This window comes from Notolepis coatsorum (genome assembly GCF_963971535.1).
Source record: "Notolepis coatsorum genome assembly, chromosome: 7".
In the NCBI taxonomy this organism is placed as follows: domain Eukaryota; kingdom Metazoa; phylum Chordata; class Actinopteri; order Aulopiformes; family Paralepididae; genus Notolepis; species Notolepis coatsorum.
This window is the reverse complement of record NC_140171.1, coordinates 99,558,052-99,580,197: the sequence shown is the minus strand read 5'-3', so window position 1 is coordinate 99,580,197 and position 22,146 is coordinate 99,558,052. Positions and strand designations below refer to the sequence as shown.

The window sequence follows — 22,146 nt, the reverse complement described above, 5'->3', positions numbered from 1 at the left end:
ACCTGCACTCCTCCCCCTCCACAGGTGCCACACATAATTAATTAACACAAAACTACACAGGTGCTACACATAAAAATGGATTGCAGTTTCCTACACATTATATAAAAACAACCTCCCATACCAATACATATACACAATCTAAATAAATATATATATACACAACACAACAAATAAATATATATACACAACACAACAACAATAAATAAATTTATGTATGAATGGATATATGAACGTATGTATAAATGCATGTATGCTTAGATTAATGGATATGTATGCATGTTTGATTATGTATGAATGTATATTATGAGTGAATGTTGTGTGTATGTGTGTGTGCGTGCTGCCCCGGTGTTAGTGACAGACCCACTCTGTCACAGTGAGCATGGCCTATTGAATTGATTGATTGCTAATTTTATTACTGTACGCCTGGTTTCCAACTGGTTAAGTTTAGGCCCTTGTCATGTACAAAGGTCTAAGGACCACACAGAATAATAACTGGAGCCGGCTGCACATGAACAAAAAACAGCCTCTCTCAGTAAATGCGTTTAAAGCAATGTCCCAGGTAGGTAAGAAAGCCACAACACAAGATGTTTTCCAAATAGTAAATTATATATTTATGGTGATAGGGATTGAAACCGCCACCATAATGCACAAGGGGAAAAGGTAGGGGAGGACAAACAAGACATACATATATACAAACAAACACTTAGTAAATAATATAAATACAATTGTGCCCGTCATGGGACACAAAGAGAAACCACAAGATATCACTTCCAGACAGCTAGACGAGAGGGCAACCTCCTCACTCCATTCTGGAACATGGCAGTGATTCAAATGAGGCGCCCGGACGTGTGTCATTTCCCTCTCTGTTATCCACTCATCTCCACTGCCTGCCTGAAGATGCACCAATCAGGTGCAACCAATCCAATCAGGGAGATGAGTGGCATCTGCGGAACAGAAACAGAAGATTAGGAGATGACACAACATCACACATACAAAACAGCACATTTACATATACTAACCTGATGTTCAGATGGTGTCATAAATACAGTAATAATGGTAATGACCAACCCACGTACCCATGTACGTCACACCCTCTAAAGTAGGTTTACAAAAATAAATAAAAAAATAGGGCGAAGAAAACTTTCTTTTCCCTATAGGGCAAAGAAAACATTTTAATTTGTTTTACCTACTTTCTATAGAAGCATCTAAGAATGAAGTTATATAGAAAGTAGGTCTGCATCCCCTTAACAATTGTGTGTATTGAGCCGTACTGTATTGTACCCATTCTGCATCTGGTAATAAAATGTTCAATCAATCATTCCAATAACACACAGTTGGATGTGTTAGTTTGTTGGATCCGTTGGATGCACTTCCGAGCTGCTTCCACATGGAGGCAACTTCTCTCAATCATTCCAATAACACACAGTTGGATGTGTTAGTTGGTTGGATGCACTTCCGAGCTGCTTCCACATGGAGGCAACTTCTCTCAATCATTCCAATAACACACAGTTGGATGTGTTAGTTGGTTGGATGCACTTCCGAGCTGCTTCCACATGGAGGCAACTTGTCTTTTTTGTTGTTGTGGGAACTACTTTTTCTGGCAGATGGTTTTTTCAATAAATCTTCGATTAATGTGTTTATTGTATAGCAATAAGGTTGGATGAATGTGGCAGTTGTATAAAAGCATTACACCACTTGCAGTCGTGATTTATGCCTAGGGGGGTCTAACGACCCTCGGCTGCGCCTTGGGCCTAACGACCACCCCTAGGCATGGTTTATTGTTCACAAACCACTCCTGCGCGTGATGTAATGCTTAAATAAGCAGGTCTTTACTGCCCTCCTCAAAGGGATTAAATCGTTGCTGAGATGCAGATCCTTCCTTGTGATGAGGACGTTCTTCACAATCATCGTTGTTTACAGTTCTTATATCTAACTCTAGTTCTCCACATATTTATTGTCTCATTTGTGTGAAATATCATATAAGATATGCTCCAATCATGTTTATTTAATTTTTATTCAATTACTCATTCATGAAAACCTAGGTATAGGCACCGTCCAACATCACCATTCTAAGTTCAATAGAATAAAACGTATGTAATAAATGAATAAATAAATGCAGAAATTGGCAGCCATCTTTGATTTTTGTCATACAGAATATTCAAAACATCAATATTTGAACTCCAGTTGATTCCTCACACAGTATTGACTTATTGTGTGAAAATTCATGATTTTGATTGTGGCCATTTTGGAAAATGGGCAATTTAAAAATGTTTATATTCAAACTGGTTTCTTGACACTCAAGCTAAAATTGTTCTATAGACCCTTATCTTCAAATTAGGATTGAAAACGAAACTTTCGCATCAATTTGAAATGACTTGAGTGTCCAGGCACCCCATTATAGTCGGTGGTGATTAGGCTGATTCTAATTAGTATGGACCCATCTCCCTGTTTATCCAAAGTGTTGGAGAAACTCATCAACACATAACTGATGACCTATCTTGATGTCTGTGGAAAAACCTGGATAACATATATATAGGCCTACGTGTACAGCTGAATATGCTAATATTCTTCAAGTATAAATAAAACTCACACCAATAGCAAAATGTTTACCCCAGTCCACACATACTTGCTTAACTTCACGGTCTGTTGATATTTTATGTTGCTTCTGAGATATTATTGGGGCTGGACAAATCACTCATGGTGTGCATTAGAAAGGTACCACAGATCCATATACAGAAGAACCTACGAGGAACATGGGAAAAACTTAATATTTATTCAAATTCACGACTGCTTTAAATTAAAATTCAACCTATGACAAAGTAATTTAGAAAGAAATGGAACATTTTCTTCTGTACAACTGTTAGAATGAAAAATGCTCTGCAATGTGATGTTTAATAGGTGACCATGAGGTGAAATCATAATATTCCAGCTCTGTTGTGGCATCTACCAGTATAAAAAGAACTGAACATCTCTAACGAAACATGTAACCATCTGGAACATCTGAAAGCTGGGAACATGAAGATTACTTTGAGATGTTTTTCTAGTCATACATCTGTAATAAACATTGTGTTTTGGTTAGGCGCCCGTTACAATTTTGAAAGTTTAGTGTATAAGGGCTTAGAACATTTCGATGGATGTCTATGATGGCCATTCCCATGCTCAATTATATCTCATCAATTGTTGCAGCAATTTTTGGATCGATACCATTTTGCACAGATTTGGTGCAAAATAGTTTTTGACCACTCAAGAATTTTTATAAAAACAAGGCGGCGGCTGGGTGGCGCAGCGGAGATTGCGCTAGTCACCAATGCAAGAGTTTCCGGTCTCGAATCCGGGTGTCAGCATTGCCTCCGGCTTGGACCGGCCGTCATACTGGCTCAATTGGCAGAGTCAGCGGGTGGAAGTCGATGGGTGGTAATCTGGACGTTGTGGACAGCGACTCCTACAGGTCGGTTGGGGGACGCCTGCACAGCAGAGACAGGAAATAGCGGGGGTAGTGTGAGCCTCCCACACGTTACACCTCGCCAATGAGAGTCCGCGCTGGCAGGTGAAAAGATGCGACAGGCTGCGTCCTCGTGTACCGGAGGGGACGCTTGAAGCCTTTTTACAACGCATCGCCGTTTCCGGGTTCCCGTTTTGCGCTCCGATTGGCCAGGTCATGTGACATGAGCGCCAATCGTGGGACGGCAAGTTTCTACACTGGTTAAGCTTAGGCACTCTTCGAAGTTGGTTAAGGTTAGAGTTTGTCTTAGAGCGTGACGGCAAGTTCTTTCGCCGGTTAAGCTTAGGCACTAATTTCGAAGTTGGTTAAGGTTAGAGTTAGTCTTAGAGCATGGCGATAGAACGGCAGGTAGTTTGCAGGCTGTTAGACTCGGAAATGGGCAAACACGCTATTGGGCGCACATGTCACATGACCTGGCCAATCAGAGCGCCGGAAATGCGGATACGTTGTAAAAAGGCTACACGCGGAGGGGACATGTGATGCAAGGCTTCTATCATCCCTACAACCGACCAGTGGGGGGCATATGCGAGCAACGTGCAAGACAGGGGAGGAGAGAATTGGAAACACGAAATTGGGATGGGAGAAAAATAAGGAGAAAAGGTAGATAAAAAATAAAAATAAATTATAAAAAAAAATTCAAAAATCCCTCCGAAATACCACATCAAGACATTGAGGAACACCATAGAAAAAGTCATGCTGTGATTTGGTATCCAAACCGTTTGAGCACTTCTGTTCTGGAAATTGTTCAGAACCCCCACCCGCTATTGTCAATATACCTAGGAATTCCTGACGTCCTCTGAATGCCCTAGGTCTCTAGTTTGTGGTTGTAAAGTTTCACAAGGCTGTAATTATCCTAGAGGTCACAATAGGTCATTGAGGTGAAGTTAAAAAAAAAAAAAAAAAAAAAAAAAAATGAATGGCCTCACTACAATGAAATGGATGCTATGGGAACTAACATCATCACACATGAATACATTGGATACAATGGATCAACAAGAGTCTCAGCTTTCAAGTCATAGCCAATGTATGCAATTCCAAGACTGGTTAGGGAACCCAGTATGCAGACATTTTCAAATACACCATTTTAGGAATAGGGCGAAAATAACATTTATACTGCATAGTTTCTGCCCACAACTGCAGGGGATTAGCATAAAGTGGGCATGTCTGTCAAGGGGAGACTCGTGGGTAGCCATAGAACCAATTTTCGTTCAGATATCTTGAGGTGAGAGGTCCAAAATATTGCCCAATTTAGCCTAACATGTTCAGGTAGGAAGATTGTGGAAACCAGACAGAGAGTCAGTCTTCATGCAAGCCATGATACAGTCTCTATATCCACTGCAAGCTCTTTCCTTTGGATGTCAAGCTTTTTCAGTGTCACCAATATATACAATAGAAAAACCCTTCAGAACATTACAAAATAAATTCAACATTATCTTATCGGTATGGCCCAGAAATCCATTTCTGTTGCTTTTGATCATTTCCTCCCACAAAACGCAGCCCTCATGTTTCCAGAGTGCACAAAGTGTCTTTATTTCTTTTTCTCCACAGTCCTGCCAAAGTATTCTTTCTGGAACTGCTGGAACTCCTCCTCTGAGAACACAGACTGGGGCTTTGCAGACTTCTTAAGGGAATGATCTGGACGGTTCTTCGACTGCCTCCCAGTGTTGTAGTTCAGGATCTGACAGGGAGACGATCATTATTGTACATGCTATCATCAAGAGTTATATCTATTCAGACAGATATGGATATATATATGCAGCAGGGTTAGAAATTAACGGGGGCTTGGGGCAAAATGCCCTCGAAAATTGACCAAATGCCCTCGAAAATCAGTTAACACTTTCTATGCCACTCACGAGTTTTCTCGGAATTATTAATATCTCGTTGAAAGCCACTCACGAGCAAAGCCGCCGGCGATCAGATGTGGAAAAAAGCGCCCCCTATCGTCTCCCAGATGACATAAGGGATTTTGGAATGGACTCAATGAAAATGGATGGGGAAAAAAATCCTGTACTCCACATTTTCCAGTCCACTGATGCAGCCGGGGTTATCACAGTTCATTCTGGATCCTCTGAGCCCCGCGGAATCATGTGTACTACTGTATCACGTTGGATCAATACACTTATCGACTTTTTCGAATGGTGATCAGGAATTGGAATATACCAGTTGGATACCATCTGATGTCAGGTAAGGAATCTATGTTATCAGTGTTAGGATAATCAGACTCATTTTGATGAAGATATAAGCTGTTTTGTGAAATGGGCTCTATCGGTTTCACTGAAAAAATACAAGAGGAAATTAACACGGCGATTATCCGTGCGCGGCTCGAATGTGCGTGCGTGCACGTATAATATTGATCATCTAGCGTTTATTTGAAAACTATTCATTTTTTTTTATCCACTTTTTCTCCCATTTTCTATATTTTCTCCCATCCCAATTTTGTATCATCCAATTCAACCCTCCCCTGTCACGAACGCTGTTTCTTGCCTCCCACAAGCCGGCTGCAATGTGGACTAAGTCATACATAGCACAAGTCCCCTCCGGTACTTGAGGTAACAGCAGTCGCATCTTTTCACCTGCGCAGCTCGATCTCTCAGTGGCGAGGAGTAACGCGTGGGAGCAGGGAGCGAAATTAACTTTTTGACTCACCGGCCAGTGGCGGGTAGATGGGAAGAGTCTACCCGCCAAGCATATTTCTTACCTGCCAAAATTCTTTTGATTAAAAAAATATATATATATATTTTATATAAAAAATTTTTTTTAAATAAAATATATATTATATAATCATACTTGTAGTTGTATTATCTGCGAGACATCGCCACCACGCAATAAGTCAAAATGCTTGCTATCTGCAAACAGCTCCACTGTCTGTGTGTATACTTGAGTAGCCTCCAGCTCCAGCAAGGATTCTCCGGCCCTGCAGCTAGACCCTATATTCAGCTAGACCCTACATTCAGCATGCAAGGATTCTCCGGCGATGCAGCTGGACCCTATTTATAACGTTACGGTTCTATTATCAAATCACATTCAACATGCCCTCAGCTAGAATACGCATTCAATCAATGTTATAAGACATTGATATCAGGAGCTATCTGTAGCTACTGCTAGCCCGGTAGATAACGTTAAGACAATTTAGTTTACTGGGACAGATGGTGAGCTAGCTAAGCTAGCTAACGAGGGAACGGAGGTATTGTGCACTCGAGTCGACTATTGCTGGAGCATTTGTTGATATCAGCAGCTATCAGTAGCTAGCCAGCTAGATACCGTTAGACAATGCCTCGTCATGTATTAAACTAAAAGTGAATAGTTGACTGGGTCATTGTTTAAACAGTAACATAGCTGGCTAGAGCAGACTGCCCGCATACGGCAATGGTGGCGTTTCAGGAAGTAAACAAGCCAAATAAGAGCTTCCGATTGGTCATTTGCTTTTTTTCTCATGAAACCAGTCACGTCACTCTACTGTGATTGGACCGTTGACTTGAGTGCAATGTGGGACTTGTAGTTTTTTAACGATCTCGCGGCGGAGAAAAAAAAGACGAGCGCTGCTATAATATGTACTCGCACAAGAGTATCATTATGAACTACACGTCTACACGCCACACGGCGGGCAGCCCTCTAAGTGTCAAGCGCCAAAGGTAAAAACAGAGCGCCCCTGGCGGGCGGCGGGCTTTAGTTTCGGTCCCTGCGTGGGAGGCTCACGCTGCCCCCGACACTTCCTGATTCTACTGCGCAGGCGCACCAACCGACCTGTAGGAGTCGCTGTCCACAATGCCCGATCCCCACCCATCAGTTTCCCACCCCCTAATACGGCCAATGTGTATTAGTATGAACGACCAGCTAAACTGAAAGCAATGTAGAGCGCTGGGCTCGAACAGGCAAGCCCAGCTACTCCGTCATTCGTGGCGAGGGCCTTGCCCACTACGCCACGTAGCCGCCCTATTTGAAAACGATTCATAAATAGGCAGACAAATATCAATGTTCTGGAATATTCCAGTAAAAGACGATTATCATAGAATGGTTCAGAATGGACTGTTTTTTACCTCAAAACGGGGTGCTTTTCAAAATGCTCTCAAACGGAAATGAAGCGATAAAAAACCAATCTGCCTCGACAGCACTGACTGGAAAAGGATTCTTTGATAAGCGACGGGCAGATTAGACACATAGCCATAATTTAAAACATAGATTAGGCGATATTAAGCGTAACATTGGTGCCGATGGTGGCATTCAAGAGCTAACTCTGGCGCCACCTCGTGGCACTGAAAGTGTTAAGGGGGGCAAGAAAAGGGGGGCAGTTTACTAATTATATATATGCTCTACAGTGCGAGCATTTCACTCGTATTTGCCCCTAATAATATGTGTGCGCGAACCGGAAAAATCATTTACTCGCAGTGTGCGAGTGAAGATTACAAACTCAGCTCCGCTGTTAATAGTTTAGAAACTACAAGTCCCACATTCCACAAGGCGCATACACGTCCAATCACAGTAGAGTTTCCTGTGGTGACACGGCTGGTTTCATGCGAGAGAAAGGAAATTAAAACACAAACACAGTACAGGCTGGAAAATAAAGTCACGGTACCATAGAAAAGTTATACATTCAGAATCAGACAACGCTAAAAATTCAGCCAGCCATGAATAGGGATGGGTACCTTTCACATTTGAACTGATACGGTACCGGTACCTGTGAATCGATACCGGTACCCAACGGTACCTTTTTTCGGTACTTTAGTCTAAAAAAGATTTATCAGTCGTGAAATAAATTATCCTAACTTCAAATAACTACAATTTCGACCGTTTTCGGCTTGCCATTGCTCCAACTGCTTTGTTGTTGAATCAAGTCAAATCCTAGGTAAGCATATATTGTGCGTGTGAACGTTGACATGGAAAAAATAAAAATAAAAAATAAAGCCCCCCCCCCCCCCTCTGTATCTCACTTGAATCGATACTCGGTAGTACCGACGTGTTTCGGTTCGGTACCTCAAAATAACCGAATTCGGTACCCATCCCTAGCCATGAAGCCTGTTCATTTTTATTTTGAGCAAAAGAGAGACGAGGAGAAAGAGGAATCCGGCGAGGCAGCTAATGTTACTGAGGTGGATAACGTTAGCGAAGTTAGCACACGCACACTTGTGGGCCAGCCAGTGACTTTGGTGGTGTGTGCTATTGCACAGATGTGTGTCCTGTTCCCGTTTGCACACGCACATTTACACACACGCACATAGTAAGCCATCACTGGGAACGCTCAGAGGAAAGGGGGGATGATAATATCTGTGTCTATCTGTGTGTGTCTCGCTCTCTCTCCCTCTCCCTCTCTACATCTCTCTCTCCTGAACCTATTTCATTCAAAAGGAAGACATTGGACAGTAGCTATAGTATAAATTATAGCTCGGTTGTAGCTGTAACAGAGTAATTGTATTAACTATTAATTAACTATTATTCAATAGCGTTTCAATTATAATGAATTAAAGAATTGTATAAAGAATTGTCCATGTTCTGTCATCTAGTAATAATATATTCCATTGCCTTTCCTATCTGTATCAAAGTCAAAATGTTGGTATCGTGACAACACTACAACATACAAAAGCAGCTTGACAACCGATACCTTTGCGTCTAGTAGGCATGGGCCAATTTGTGATTTTGGTGGTATGTGCTATTTGCACAGATGTTTATCCCTTAGTATGCACACGCACAGTATAATATGCATGTAATAAATAGTTTGTTAATAAACTCTGTTACCTGAACAATTTTCACTGTGCTCCTAAATTTCTTTGTGTGCTCCTAAATTTCTATTTAGATTTTATTTATTTAAATTTGATTTAGGAGCACATGTGCTCCTTGGGAAAAAGGTTAGCGTACAGGAGACATATATGGAGACATTAACATTACGTTATCAAACATAGGGACAAAGACTGTAAAAAAAAGTGTCGACAATGTTTTATAAATCTTAGTTAATTTATCATAAAAATTCTGTGCCCCCGAAATACAAAAAAAGCCCCCGAAAATCAATTAAGGGGGGCAAAAAAAGCCATGGATTTTTTTTTTTATTATTGGTCTTTTTCCCCCTCCATTTTCCTCCGATTTTCTCCCATCCCAATGTTAGTCGTATGCCAATTCCCAGTCCCTTCCTGGTCGCTGCGCTTTACCCCCCACAGTCAGATCATTTGGGAGAGTGGAGGCTACCACGTGCTTCCTCCGACACACGTCCAGCCAATCACCGCTTCTTTTCACCTGGCAGCGCGGATTCTCATTGAGAGGGCGTAGCGTGTGGGAGGACCACACTATCCCCCTCACGTCCAATCCGCGCTTAGCAGGCGCCCCGACCGAACTGTAGGAGTCGCTGTTTACAACGACCCGGACCCACCCCGCCAGCTTCTCCCACCCTCTGATACAGCCAATTGTATCAGTGCAGACGGCCAGCCAAGCTGGTGACAACCCCGGAGCTGTGAGCTGGATTCGAACAGGCGAACCAAGCTCACAGCTCCGGGGCTGGTGACGAACGCAATCTCCGCTCGACCACCTAACCGCTTTTATTTTTATTTCTAACCCTGATATGCAGTAAATATAAATTCAATTCAAACCTTTATTTATTCTCGAAAAGGACAATTGAGGTCCCCTTCATTTTCAATGACGTCGAGACTTAGACATTTCAATGCATTCATTATCTTTTAACAATATAATAATAATAACAACTATCTATATAGCACCTTTCACACATGGACTGCAGCCCAAAGTGCCCCACAGCAAATAGTATAAAATTAACATAGGCATAAAATTAGGATACAGTTGAAAGAATAAAAACAATGCATAAAGTGCAGACATAAGAATAGGCAATAAAAGTAGTGCAACGTAGAACGGGAAGGCATAAAATAAGTACAATAAATAGTGTTGCTCGAAGGCATGTGAACCCCCCCCCCCCCACTAGTAACTATCACCCTAAAATACTCCGTTCCGCCCCAATACATTGCAACGACGTCCACCGCATACACCACACTACTATAACCGTTACCATCAAAATTCACGCCACACACCCACTCCGCACGTAAACTATAAAATAGCGGCGTGCAAGCTAATTATCCTAGCCAGCCTTGTTTCCAATGTACTAACTATCACCCTAAAATACTCCGTTCCGCCCCAATACATTGCAACGACGTCCACCGCATACCCCACACTACTAACCGTGGCCTCAGAATTCATGCCACACACTCACTCCGCACGTAAACTATAAAATAGCGGCGTGCAAGCTAATGATCCTAGCCAGCCTTGTTTACTACCCAGACTCCCAGAGGTGCACTGCGGGTCTCCTTCGCTGTCGCCATCTCCTTCACTGATTGGTTGTTAGTGCGTGTGCTCATATGCAAGCTTGGAAAATCGATATATCGAAACTTTGCGACCACGTTTCATGTTTATTTCAAGGAAATAATTTATCACGATAGTTATCGTTATCGTTTTATCGCCCAGCCCTACTGCACCCCATTGGATTAGACTGGTGGTGGGGGGGTCCAGTTTCCTCATTTAACTTTTCCGGGAAGCCATCTGAAGGATCGAAGTGATTGCCGAGCCGGAAAACAACGTGGAATACATATTTACAGTACCCAGCGCTGAATAAACGCGATCGATATTTGGAATGGCGATCAGGAATTGGAATAATCTTTTTGGAGAACATCTGATCTGAGGTAAGGAATCTATTTTACCAGTCTTGGGGTAATCGGATCTGTTTTCACAAAGATATCAGCGTTTGCCCCATGTGTGTGTGTGCACGCTGATCAGGAAATGAGAATAATTTTTCAGCTCGCTTCTCTAGCGTGCATAAGTACACATATACTATCGATAATCTAGCGTTTATTTGAAAACGATTCATAAATAGGCCGAAAAATGCCAGTTTGTGTATTCCAGAATATTCCAGTAAATGCCGTTTATCACGGAAAAGTTATATTTTCCTGAAACTTTCAAGAAAACGAGGGCTTTTCAAAATGCTTTAAAACGGAAATGAACCGATTAAAAAACAATCCGTTTCGACAATGTTGACTGCAAACAAGTCATTGATAAGCGACAGGCAGATTAGACAAAGATTATGCGTTCACAACGCTATCATTGAAGTGGGTGCTGGCATTCAACCATGTTTTACCATGTTAACCAGTGGCACTGATAGTGTTAATACCCACTGACGGACTATAAAAAAGTGAAAAAGCACTCCGCAGGAGTTGACTCCTCGATAAGATGACCATGACGTCTGCAGTCAAACTATTAGTTTAAATCGAATTGTTTATGCGAATATCCTTTTGTTTCAAAAAGTTTTTCCCTTAAGGCGGCTGAGTGGCGCAGTGGGCAAGGCGCTCGCCACTAACGCAGGAGATGCTGGTATCGAGCCCAGCTCTCGGTGTTGCTACCGGCTTGGCCGGCCGGCATACTAACACAATTGGCAGTGTTAGAGGGTGGGAAAGCCGGTGGGTGGGGATTGGACGTTGTGGACAGCGACTCCTACAGGTCGGTTGGGTGACGCCGGTGCGGCGGAAAAAGGAAGTAGCGGGGGCAGCGTGAGCCTCCCACGCGTTAAGGCCTCTGCATGCTACAGAAACTTCAAAGCAACTTCAACACAACATCGACAAAGCAACGGTGTTGCAGACACATTACCTTTATGCTTCTGCAAAATCAACGCGCAGCCTATGATGCAACAAAATGTACCCCGGATGTGCGGCTCGAGCGCGCCCAGCCCGCCTGAATACTTTGGGCAGCCGAAGGTGCGCACTCTAGCAATTACAAACGGATTTCCCTTCTCAACCATTGATTGATTGATTGATTGAAAACTTTATTAACAGATTGCAGAATGGGTACAATACAGTACAGCTCAATACACACAATTGTTAAGGGGATGCAGACCAGAGAAAGACTTTCGTCTTGTTTACATCAGGGTCCCCCATTTTCAATTCATCAGGAATACATCGTTAGTATAACAATAGCCCTGTTTATGTTTGTTTTCGCTTGTGTTCTTGTATATAGTGTAATATAGTTATATCGCCACATCAACCCAGTCCATCCCCATTGTTTCCCCAATCTCCTTCCACGGATTCATCGTCATAATGCTATCCTTGTAGTCTTTAGACCCGCTATTATATAAATGTTGGTACTTTCGGACCTCCTCTGCAATACGTTCCTGCATTTGATTCATTTTAAACAAACAATTAAACAAGTGTAATGAAACAATACACTAGCTATCGAGCTCCTGTCAGAAAGTTTTCTTTTGGTCTCGAGCTCCTGTCAGAAAGTTTTCTTTTGGTCTCGAGCCAGGAAAACACTAGAAGTGACAGACAGCCCCGCCCCCATTCACTACCAACCAATCACTGCTACGCAATACCAACGCAACGGGTCTTTAGATTAGATTTTGGACACAGGTACGCAACGTCCTCGCAACACAGTCTACAAGACTGTCTGCAACAAGCGCGCTGAAATCGCGCCGATGTTGTGTTGAAGTTGCTTTGAATTTGCTGTAGCATGTAGAGGCCTTTACTCCTCGCCACTGAGAGTTCGAGCTGCTGCGGTGAAAAGATGAGACAGGCTGCCTCCTCGTGTATTGATTGATTTAATAGTTTATTGATTTAGAATGGAAAATCACACATATACATTTGATCACAATTATGAACAGGTATACATTTATCCATTTACCAATAGGATTCCAATAAACACAATAAAGCCATAGGCTTGTTTCCATTGTGGTCCTTCATCATTGGTGTCAGTGGATTTATGTACTGGTGTGTGGACGTGGGTGTTTGTAGTGTCTGTATGTCAGGGTGTGTGGTATAAAAAGAAAAAAATACATAATATTCCATTTTATAGACAATAAAAGAATAAAAATGAATAACACTTATTAAAAACCCTTTGTTCACTACTCCCAGCTTCTGCTACTTATGATCCACCTCTTTATAGCTAATTTAAAAGTGGAGAAGGGGCTTATGGGCTTCAACTCCATTGGTAGGCAATTCCATTGTACTGCTGCTGAATATAGGAATGAGTTTTGGCCTATTTTTCTATTGTATCTCACTGGGACGATGTCTGTAGGGCTCCCCCTGGTGGCGTGTCCATGTACATCCCTTACCATGTTAAAATATCCTCTAAGATATTGAGGGACAGTATTCCCGAGTATCCTGTGTGTCATGTTGAGTTTTATTTGAGAGACCCTCTCCTCAACCCTGAGCCATTTGAGGCTTTTTTTTTTTTTTAATCCACTTTTTCTCCCATTTTTCTATATTTTTCTCCCATCCCAATTTCGTATCATCCAATTCAACCCTCCCCTGTCACAAACGCTGTTTCTTGCCTCCCACAAGCCGGCTGCAATGTGGACTAAGTCATACATAGCACAAGTCCCCTCCGGTACTTGAGGTAACAGCAGTCGCATCTTTTCACCTGCGCAGCTCGATCTCTCAGTGTCGAGGAGTAACGCGTGGGAGGCTCACGCTGCCCCCGACACTTCCTGATTCTACTGCGCAAGCGCACCAACCGACTTGTAGGAGTCGCTTGTTCACAACGTTCGATCCCCACCCTTCAGTTTTCCCTCCCCGTAATACGGCCAATGTGTATTACTGCGGACGACCAGCTAAACTGAAAACAATGTGGAGAGCTGGATTCGAACACGCGAATCCTAGCGTCTCCACACTGGTGGCGAGTGCCTTGCCCACTACACCACCTAGCCGCCCTAGCCATTTGAGGCTGTTAAAATGTGTCTGTGTAAGGTGAGTCCTGGGATGGAGTTTTAAAATCATTCTAACTAATTTGTTCTGAGCTGTCTGTAGCCTACCTTTCAGTGCTACTGTGATGCCAGTGTACCAGGAGGAGCATGCATACTGTCTGAAGTTTTCTCCAAGCAGTCTTTTGGCTTCGTTGTAACCCTTCTTGTGGTTTGTATACCGACAACTTCTTACAAGCTCTTTTGCCTGGCCTTCGGTAAACTGTTCGAGAAAGAAAAGGCGGTCTTTGTAGTTGTCAGTTTTCTCTTCAATTGAATGCTCAAAGACTCGGATGAATGACAGGTATTGTAGTGGATCTCCTTTAAACATGGGTATCTGGCTGGTAGGAAGTAATGAATGATGTTCTTTTATTAGCATTTCAGATATTTTGTTCTGCCTTTTCATCACCTTTGCCAGGATGCTGCTTCCGCTCGTTTGATGTAGATCAGTGTGAGACTGAGGGGCTTGGGTATGAGAGGTTGTTGGCAGCACATGCCGGCTTCGACCAGCAGAGGCAGCACATCTTGTTTTAGCAGTATGGCTTGGCCACTGGTCCACCTCTTCTACTCCATCGTCTTCCTCTTCTTTATCACTGTCCTCCTCGTCTTCATCACTGTCCTCCTCTCCTTCATCACTGTCCTCCTCCTCGTCTTTATCATGTCGACTATGCAGTTTATCTTTCATTCTTCCATTGTCATGGTGTTTAATTGAACATGCCTCTTTGTCTTGACCATGCTCTTGTTCCTCACAACTTGATAGTGTCCAAGCTCCTCTTGTAAGGTATTTAATGCTGCTTGTCTGGTTTCCCATTCACGATTTATTGCTGCTTGTCTGGTTTCCAATTCATGTTTCAAATCTCTTTGTTGTTTTGCAAGGTCCTTTTTTTCCTTTAAATTGGCAAGACGTGCCATCATGGCAGATTTTTCAGCTTGAGTCCTTTTAAGCATAGATGAGGTTGCTGAGCTCACACTACTTCTATGACTGTTTGGACCCCTTTTGCTACTTTTGTAAATGGATGGTGCCTTTTCTTGCTGCTGAGGAAAGGAGGCAGCTTCACACATCCAAGTATTTACGATATCACGGAATTTTTTACAAGCATTCATTTTTGAGTGCCATTCTAGGTCGTCTTGTACTTTATCCTCTTCGTCAATGAGATTCTGAATGGTTGAATGCTTTTCTATAACTTCCTCTTCAATGGCTCGGAATGCCTCAAATTGTTCTTTAACAAGTAACTCATTTCCATAATCAATCATCAATTCTTCTATTGCATTCCTTCTTATAGTCAATGTTTTCATTCCTTTAGCTGTTGTTTTTTGGAGTTGGGATATATGAGTTTGGAGGGCCTTTCTTGTGAGCTTTTTATCCCTTTTAGGTCTACCATCAGGGCCCCGTTCCCCGTACCTGGCTAACTGAGACATTTCCGTTCCCCGACGTCGGATTTTCTAAATCGCCATGGTAACAGATCAGAAAGTTTGAACCTGGTCGAGGGCCGGGTTTAGTTCAGTTAACTGGATAACCTGCATGGCCACACCCTCGCAAAGAAATGCCAGCTCCCTTCCTGAAATATTTCTCACAGTCTAGATCCCATTATACCATTCTGAATTATGTTTTTGTGCTTCGTTTGAAATGTAAAATAATAGGTCTGCAGTAACGCTGATATAAATCATATTCAGTATATGAATTTACGTTGTCCTATTATGCACGTCATATTTATACGGATACGGTGCTCGTGACACAGTTATTTTAATAACGGACTAAACAGATCATTGCAAATGTGAATCCTGCAGGGATATTTTTAATGAATGAAACCTATCGGGCATTTGGCTCTGATTAGTTTCATATTCTTTGCTGTGTATTTGCTTAACGGAGCGCCCGGATTGTGTTTCATTCAAGCTGAAGCATCTATGCGCGGATTGTGGATATGAATTATGAGGAATCTGAATCTGTGGAGTGTTTAATTGTATCACTGTCACTGTGACAGTGTCACACGTTATTGTGATATTGTAACTGGGTTTAAAATATATGAGGAGATGCGCTGTTTGATGGATTTGATGACGTGACATGACTTGATAAATTGAATGAGCCTTTGACGTTTTGATTAATGAATTTGAGAAAATGCATTTCAAGCACTGTTATCTGATGATGAACATGAGGTGTCACTGGTATAAACTGAAGGTTAATCAATTCAATGCATGTATGGATGAACAGATTAAAACCTGATTAATAGTGTAACTGCAAGCCTCCCTCCAAGCCTCTCTTTGGGAACCATGTATAATATTTATATAGTACATAATCAGTGTTGGGACTAACGTGTTACAAAGTAACGCGTTACAGTAACGAAGTTACTTTTGGCGATAACTAGTACTCTAACGCATTACTTTTGAAATTCAGTAACGCTACTTACGTTACTGAATGGTTCGTTAATGCGTTATTTGCGTTATATACGGCGTAGATTGATAGCGAGCGGTAGTGATTATTATTATTATTATCCTCATATCCTGTCTGGCTGCGGGGAAACGCTATGCTGGGGGCGTGTTTTGTTTACTATTCCTGATCCTGACTGATAATGGCAGCGCCCAGCTACTCGCGTATTTCTCTTTTGTCGAGCGAAAAGAAAATAACGTTTTAGTTATGTCATTTGTGTTTTGGCTCAAAGATACTGGAGTCTAACGTTAACTACCAGGACTCATCCAAATCCACTCGCCACCCGCGTAGAATGATACCAGGCGACACACAGCAAATGGGACGGAAAACTTTTTACAACTACTTGGAGAGAGAATATACAGTACAACATGGAAATGAGATAAAGAAAATGTTTAAGGGGCTGCTGGTCTAACGTTACATCTCGACAGACACTGGTGAGTGCAGTGATGTGAATGTAAATGAATGGAAACTCAAGTTGATCAACGCATTTTGACTACAAATCTGCCAGGGAATCTCATCAATACTAATCAAACAATATAAATATAGTCCTTTCATGCACAATTGATATCCTAACTATTCTAACGTTGCAATGCACGATTGATATCTTAAACAACGTTGCAAGACGGTTATAATGAAACGCTCCGGCGACAGATATCAAGGCTGTATATTAGGCTCGCCCCCTCGATAGATGCCTTCAAATCGAGGCTCAAAACCCACTTCTACCTACTAGCCTTTCCCGTTCACTGACTCATGCCCTGTTTTTCTATGTGTTTGCCTGTGTGCCCTCCCATAAAACGGAGTGTGATTGTTGTCTATATGTATCTTGTGTATTTACCCTCTGTACAGCACTTTGGTTGACACGCGTCATGTGAAATGTGCTTTATAAATAAATTTGATTGATTGATTGATTGTTCCTCAAGCACTTATTTTCAACCTAGAACCTAAACGTGCATGCGCGCAACCTAAACGTGCCTGCGCTCAACCTCCCCGAGCAATTAGACACGGTGCATTTCTTATGACGTCGGGACATTTGTGTTTGTGTCAGATTTGTATTTGTATTTGTATCTAGACCACATTGCTTAGCAGAGTTCAGTGGTGTGAATGGAAATTGTCAAGTTGATCAACCGATTTTGAGTATCTGTATCTGCATGGAAGCAATTTTTTTCTTCTTCAAGTAACTAAATAGTTACTTTTCACAGTAACGCATTACTTTTGGGTGTAAGTAACTAGTAACGTAACGGAGTTACTTTTGAAATGAGTAACTAGTAAAGTAACTGAGTTACTATTTTTCAGTAACTAGCACAACACTGTACATAATACATAAGCACATACAGTAGGCCTACAGATATCCTCATAATATAATTCGTATCAATTAGATATACTATTTGGGCTTGTTTTTATCCTTATTCTGAAAGAGTTGAACAAATTATTTTCGCTAGCAATATCTCATTTGATTATTCATTCCATTAAAGGACGACTCCACTTTTTTTGGAAATTAGCTTATTTAACATCTTCCCTGGAGTTAGACAAGAAGATGCATACCTTTTTTGTCTCTGTGCGTGCATTTTAGCTTTGGGAATAGACGCTCCGTTAGCATAGCTTAGCTTCATCACTGGAAGTGGGGGAGGACAGTAGCCTTACAGTGCCTTACAGTGTATTGCAAGGTCTGACATTGACCAAACTTGATATGCATGACCTTGGTGGGCTCTAGGTCAACTCCTGAAAAGGGGGTCAATGTCAGACCTTGCAATCAAAAGTTAGGGGGCGCACTGAAATTATGGCAAGGGTTATTAGCTAACTTTGATTGCAAAGTCTGACATTGACCCCCTTTTCAGGAGTTGACCTAGAGCCCACCAAGGTCATGCATATCAAGTTTGGTCAATGTCAGACCTTGCAATACACTGTAAGGCACTGTAAGGCTACTGTCCTCCCCCACTTCCAGTGATGAAGCTAAGCTATGCTAACGGAGCGTCTATTCCCAAAGCTAAAATGCACGCACAGAGACAAAAAAGGTATGCATCTTCTTGTCTAACTCCAGGGAAGATGTTAAATAAGCTAATTTCCAAAAAAAGTGGAGTCGTCCTTTAAGCCTAGTGCCAGCAGGCACATTTTAAGAAATATAATCTGATTTATTGGGGTAATGAGGGACTTAAAATGAACCTATAGATATGCATTTAACTTGTCGGTGAGGCTATTGAGCCGTACTGTATTGTACCCATTCTGTAATCTGTTAATAAAGTTTTAAATCAATCAATCAATGCCGTTAGAAAATCAGGATTTCTGCGATCGACACCTGCTGTCTTTTCAGCTGAGGCGGCCGCGCGCAGGGGTAGGGGTGGGACGATACATCGATCCAGATCGATATATCGATCTATTCAATAATCAAATAGGATCGATGCAACGTAAAACGATCTATTCATATTGCGATACTCTTATTTTGAAAATCCGCCCAGTAGTGTGAAACGCTGTGTACAGCAGAACAGGGCTACATAGCGCCTATTTTGCGACCCGATATAAGTCTGTGCAGTTTTTCCCCGCAACGGGTCAAATGCATCTAACATGCTTTGCATCGTCGCCATTCCTTTATGCCCACGTCGCATTGGCAGACCTAAATTAACGTTACGTTAGCTGCTTAAGCTAACTAAGCTAAGCAGCTAACCATGAGAGAGAACAGGAGAGGGGACTAGGGAAGGAGGAGGGGGGGGGCATTCTACCTTTCTGTGTGTGGGGACTGGGGGAGGGGCATTCTGTGTGTGTGTGTGTGCATTTGAAAAGACCAGATGAAGTCAGGAGTATTAGTATATTGATAGTATTTACCGAGGATGGACAGATAATGTTGATATTTAAACATGAATACATAATAAATGTATTCATGATCATTGTAACTGAGGGGTACAATTCCCTGACTATTGAATAAGTATGGTATCATTAAACCACTACTGAGTTATGTACATTACTACTGGCCATACAGTACACATGTATATGAGATGAACACCTCCACAATAACACGGCTTCACAACAAATACTGTTTAGAAGAATATTTATTAGCAGCACAAAGATTATCTTACATTACTTTACTTATCAAGATTGAGAGTTGCGCTTGTAAGGCGAAGAATGTGCATGAATAGGTCAAGAGCGTAAGTCCATGAGAATATTACGCAGGAGATAATTAATACCACCTGTATCATAAGAATTTATATATGGTACACTAGTAGGGCAGCTGGAGATACTAATAGGGTCCCTCCGGTTGTAGGCCAGCAGGGGAGAGGATTTGTCGGTAGCGAAAGTCTGGGTCAACGAGGAATAAGGAGACTCCAGGTACAGGAGACAGTGCAATAATCCCTTGATCCGCAGACGAACAACAGCTATTCTCCGGTATGCAGTGCCGCATGGAGGAAAGCTAGCCAGCCTCAGGGGTCCTAGAGGCGGGCTCGACGTTGCTCCTCACAGGGTAAATCCCACACAGTTGTGGGTGTAGACGATTCTCCGCTCCATCAGCTACAGGACCAAAGCAAATATAATCCAGCCGAAAAGGGCTCTGTAGTCGCCGGTGTAGGTTATCCAGTGTACATATCCACACGGTTCTCGTCTAGGGCTCCTCGGATGACGGCACCAGGTTAAGCCGCCCAGCCTGGATAAGCACACTAGCTCGGTACGAGGAAGCGTTGGTAATGCTGGTCACTGTAGAACGGTAGCCGCACGATACACTATACATAATAGACTATTACTTAATAATAGAATAGGTCGAACTCGACGATACAGCGTTAAACTCTGACACTTCAGCTATCAATTCGCACGCGGTCTCAAGGCTCTATTTTGGGGCAAAACGGGCCCACTTCACAGCACGTTGTATCGTGGTGTGAGGCTTCAACTTATTGGGGTAACATGTTTCGGGTAACTAACTGCTGTATTCACCTGCGCCGTATTTATACGTTAGGTGAACAATCTAGTACCAGCCTTATTTCTGTCTCGTATTCTTGCGCAGAGCCGGTCATGTCCAGGCATGTCTTGGCGGTGACTTTGAACTAGACATTGGGGGTATGGCCGTGGCGCCTAGGGGATCGCTGTCCAATAGGAGAACGAAATATTATGGTCTGTACTAGGTAAAGGGATATTCCGTGTATATGTACAAAGAATATACAAGGGATATCAGACGATATACAAATACTATACAATATATCTCAAGTAATAAATATATATATTCGGTTTAATCTGATCCTTCGTAACAATCATCATGCAACATAAAACAATTGTAGGAACAGTTTGGGAGAGGGAGGCGTTTTAGGTTGCGTGTTGTGAGTTCCAAAACATTTTACTTAAAGTTTAAAGCTCAATATATAAAAACGTGGCACTTTACAGTGAACAGGAGGTCTATTTGTATTCAAAACAATAGATTGTTTTTCATTTAAATGTTTGGAAGAGCTCTAAAATAAAAACGTCAATTGATATTTCCGTAGCCTTTTTTTTGTTGATCTAAATGTGACTGTTAAATGGGCACATAATATCGTCTCATATCGAAATGCCTCCGATACTGCCTAAAATGCTGGTATCAGCGAGTATGCCGAAAGGCTAGCCTCCGATACCATATGACGTAATTTATCAACAACATGTGCGGTCTGCGTGCTGAGTGAGCATTATAAAACAAACGTGTTTTGAATCGAAGATGAATTAAAGTGTCAATGCTGTTTGTCATTTTAACAGCAGATACTTTCTTAACACTATGGCGACCGGCGGGGCCCGGCGATTTACGCCTCAGAGGACAGCAGATTGTAAACAAACCAATGTACTTTCTAAGAGCTTTATATATCATTTATAGTATTGCTATCTGTCCATTCTAATTGTCACTTGAGTGCATAAACCGTGCCTTCATAATGGCTTAAAGAAAATAAAAATCCATCGGTTGGTTGTCATTTTATAGCGTCGTGAATATAAGCTTTATCGCAGTTGTCTAGGCTTTTCTGCAGGAGGCTGCCAAAAAGGCTAAACGTTGGCGCCGTTATATCAAACGCCATTTCTGCTGTATACGGTATATACGAATGAAATAAAACAAACTGCGTAGCATCCGGACTATTACAGAGCATCTATGGATGAAACGGGGGGCGGCGGGGAACGCTGATTACTATTATTGATTAGCAATACAGTGTGCGTTCAATATAGCATTTTCACTGACCGATAACGTTACGTTATAAAACAATGTCCAATGCAGCTGTAATTTGGGGTAATATTATCCTACCGTCAGGCCATGTGATCGCCGGCAGCATTTCCTCACCAGTCATCGGATTCTGGTAGATCGATATGCACATTGGCTAATCATTAATCCCATTATTCCACGCTGAAAGAAAAACGCTCTGCAAGCTGATCCAAGATGGAGGGGCTTCGTTTGGAATCAAGGAACTATGATCCACCCACAGAACTGTACTTGCATTTTTTTTTATTCACATAATGATACTGCAGTGGAGCGATGGCGCCCCTAAGCGGGTCTGGCCGGTACTGCATGTTTCGAAAATC

At 42.2% G+C, this 22,146-nt stretch overlaps 1 protein-coding gene across 2 annotated transcripts in view; it reads right to left on the bottom strand.

Moving 5' to 3' along the window:
• Nucleotides 1-708: 708 nt before the first annotated feature.
• rps19bp1 (ribosomal protein S19 binding protein 1) overlaps nucleotides 709-22,146 on the bottom strand; it is a 35,639-nt gene continuing 14,201 nt past the window's right edge. The window contains exon 4 of one of the 2 annotated variants that reach the window (XM_084319010.1): nucleotides 709-944. In XM_084319010.1, the coding sequence (XP_084175136.1) occupies nucleotides 867-944 (78 nt within the window). In that variant the 3' untranslated portion in view covers nucleotides 709-866. Of the gene's footprint in view, nucleotides 945-4,392; nucleotides 5,181-22,146 lie in introns of those variants that run through there. The other variant, XM_084319009.1, reaches the window with a different exon arrangement.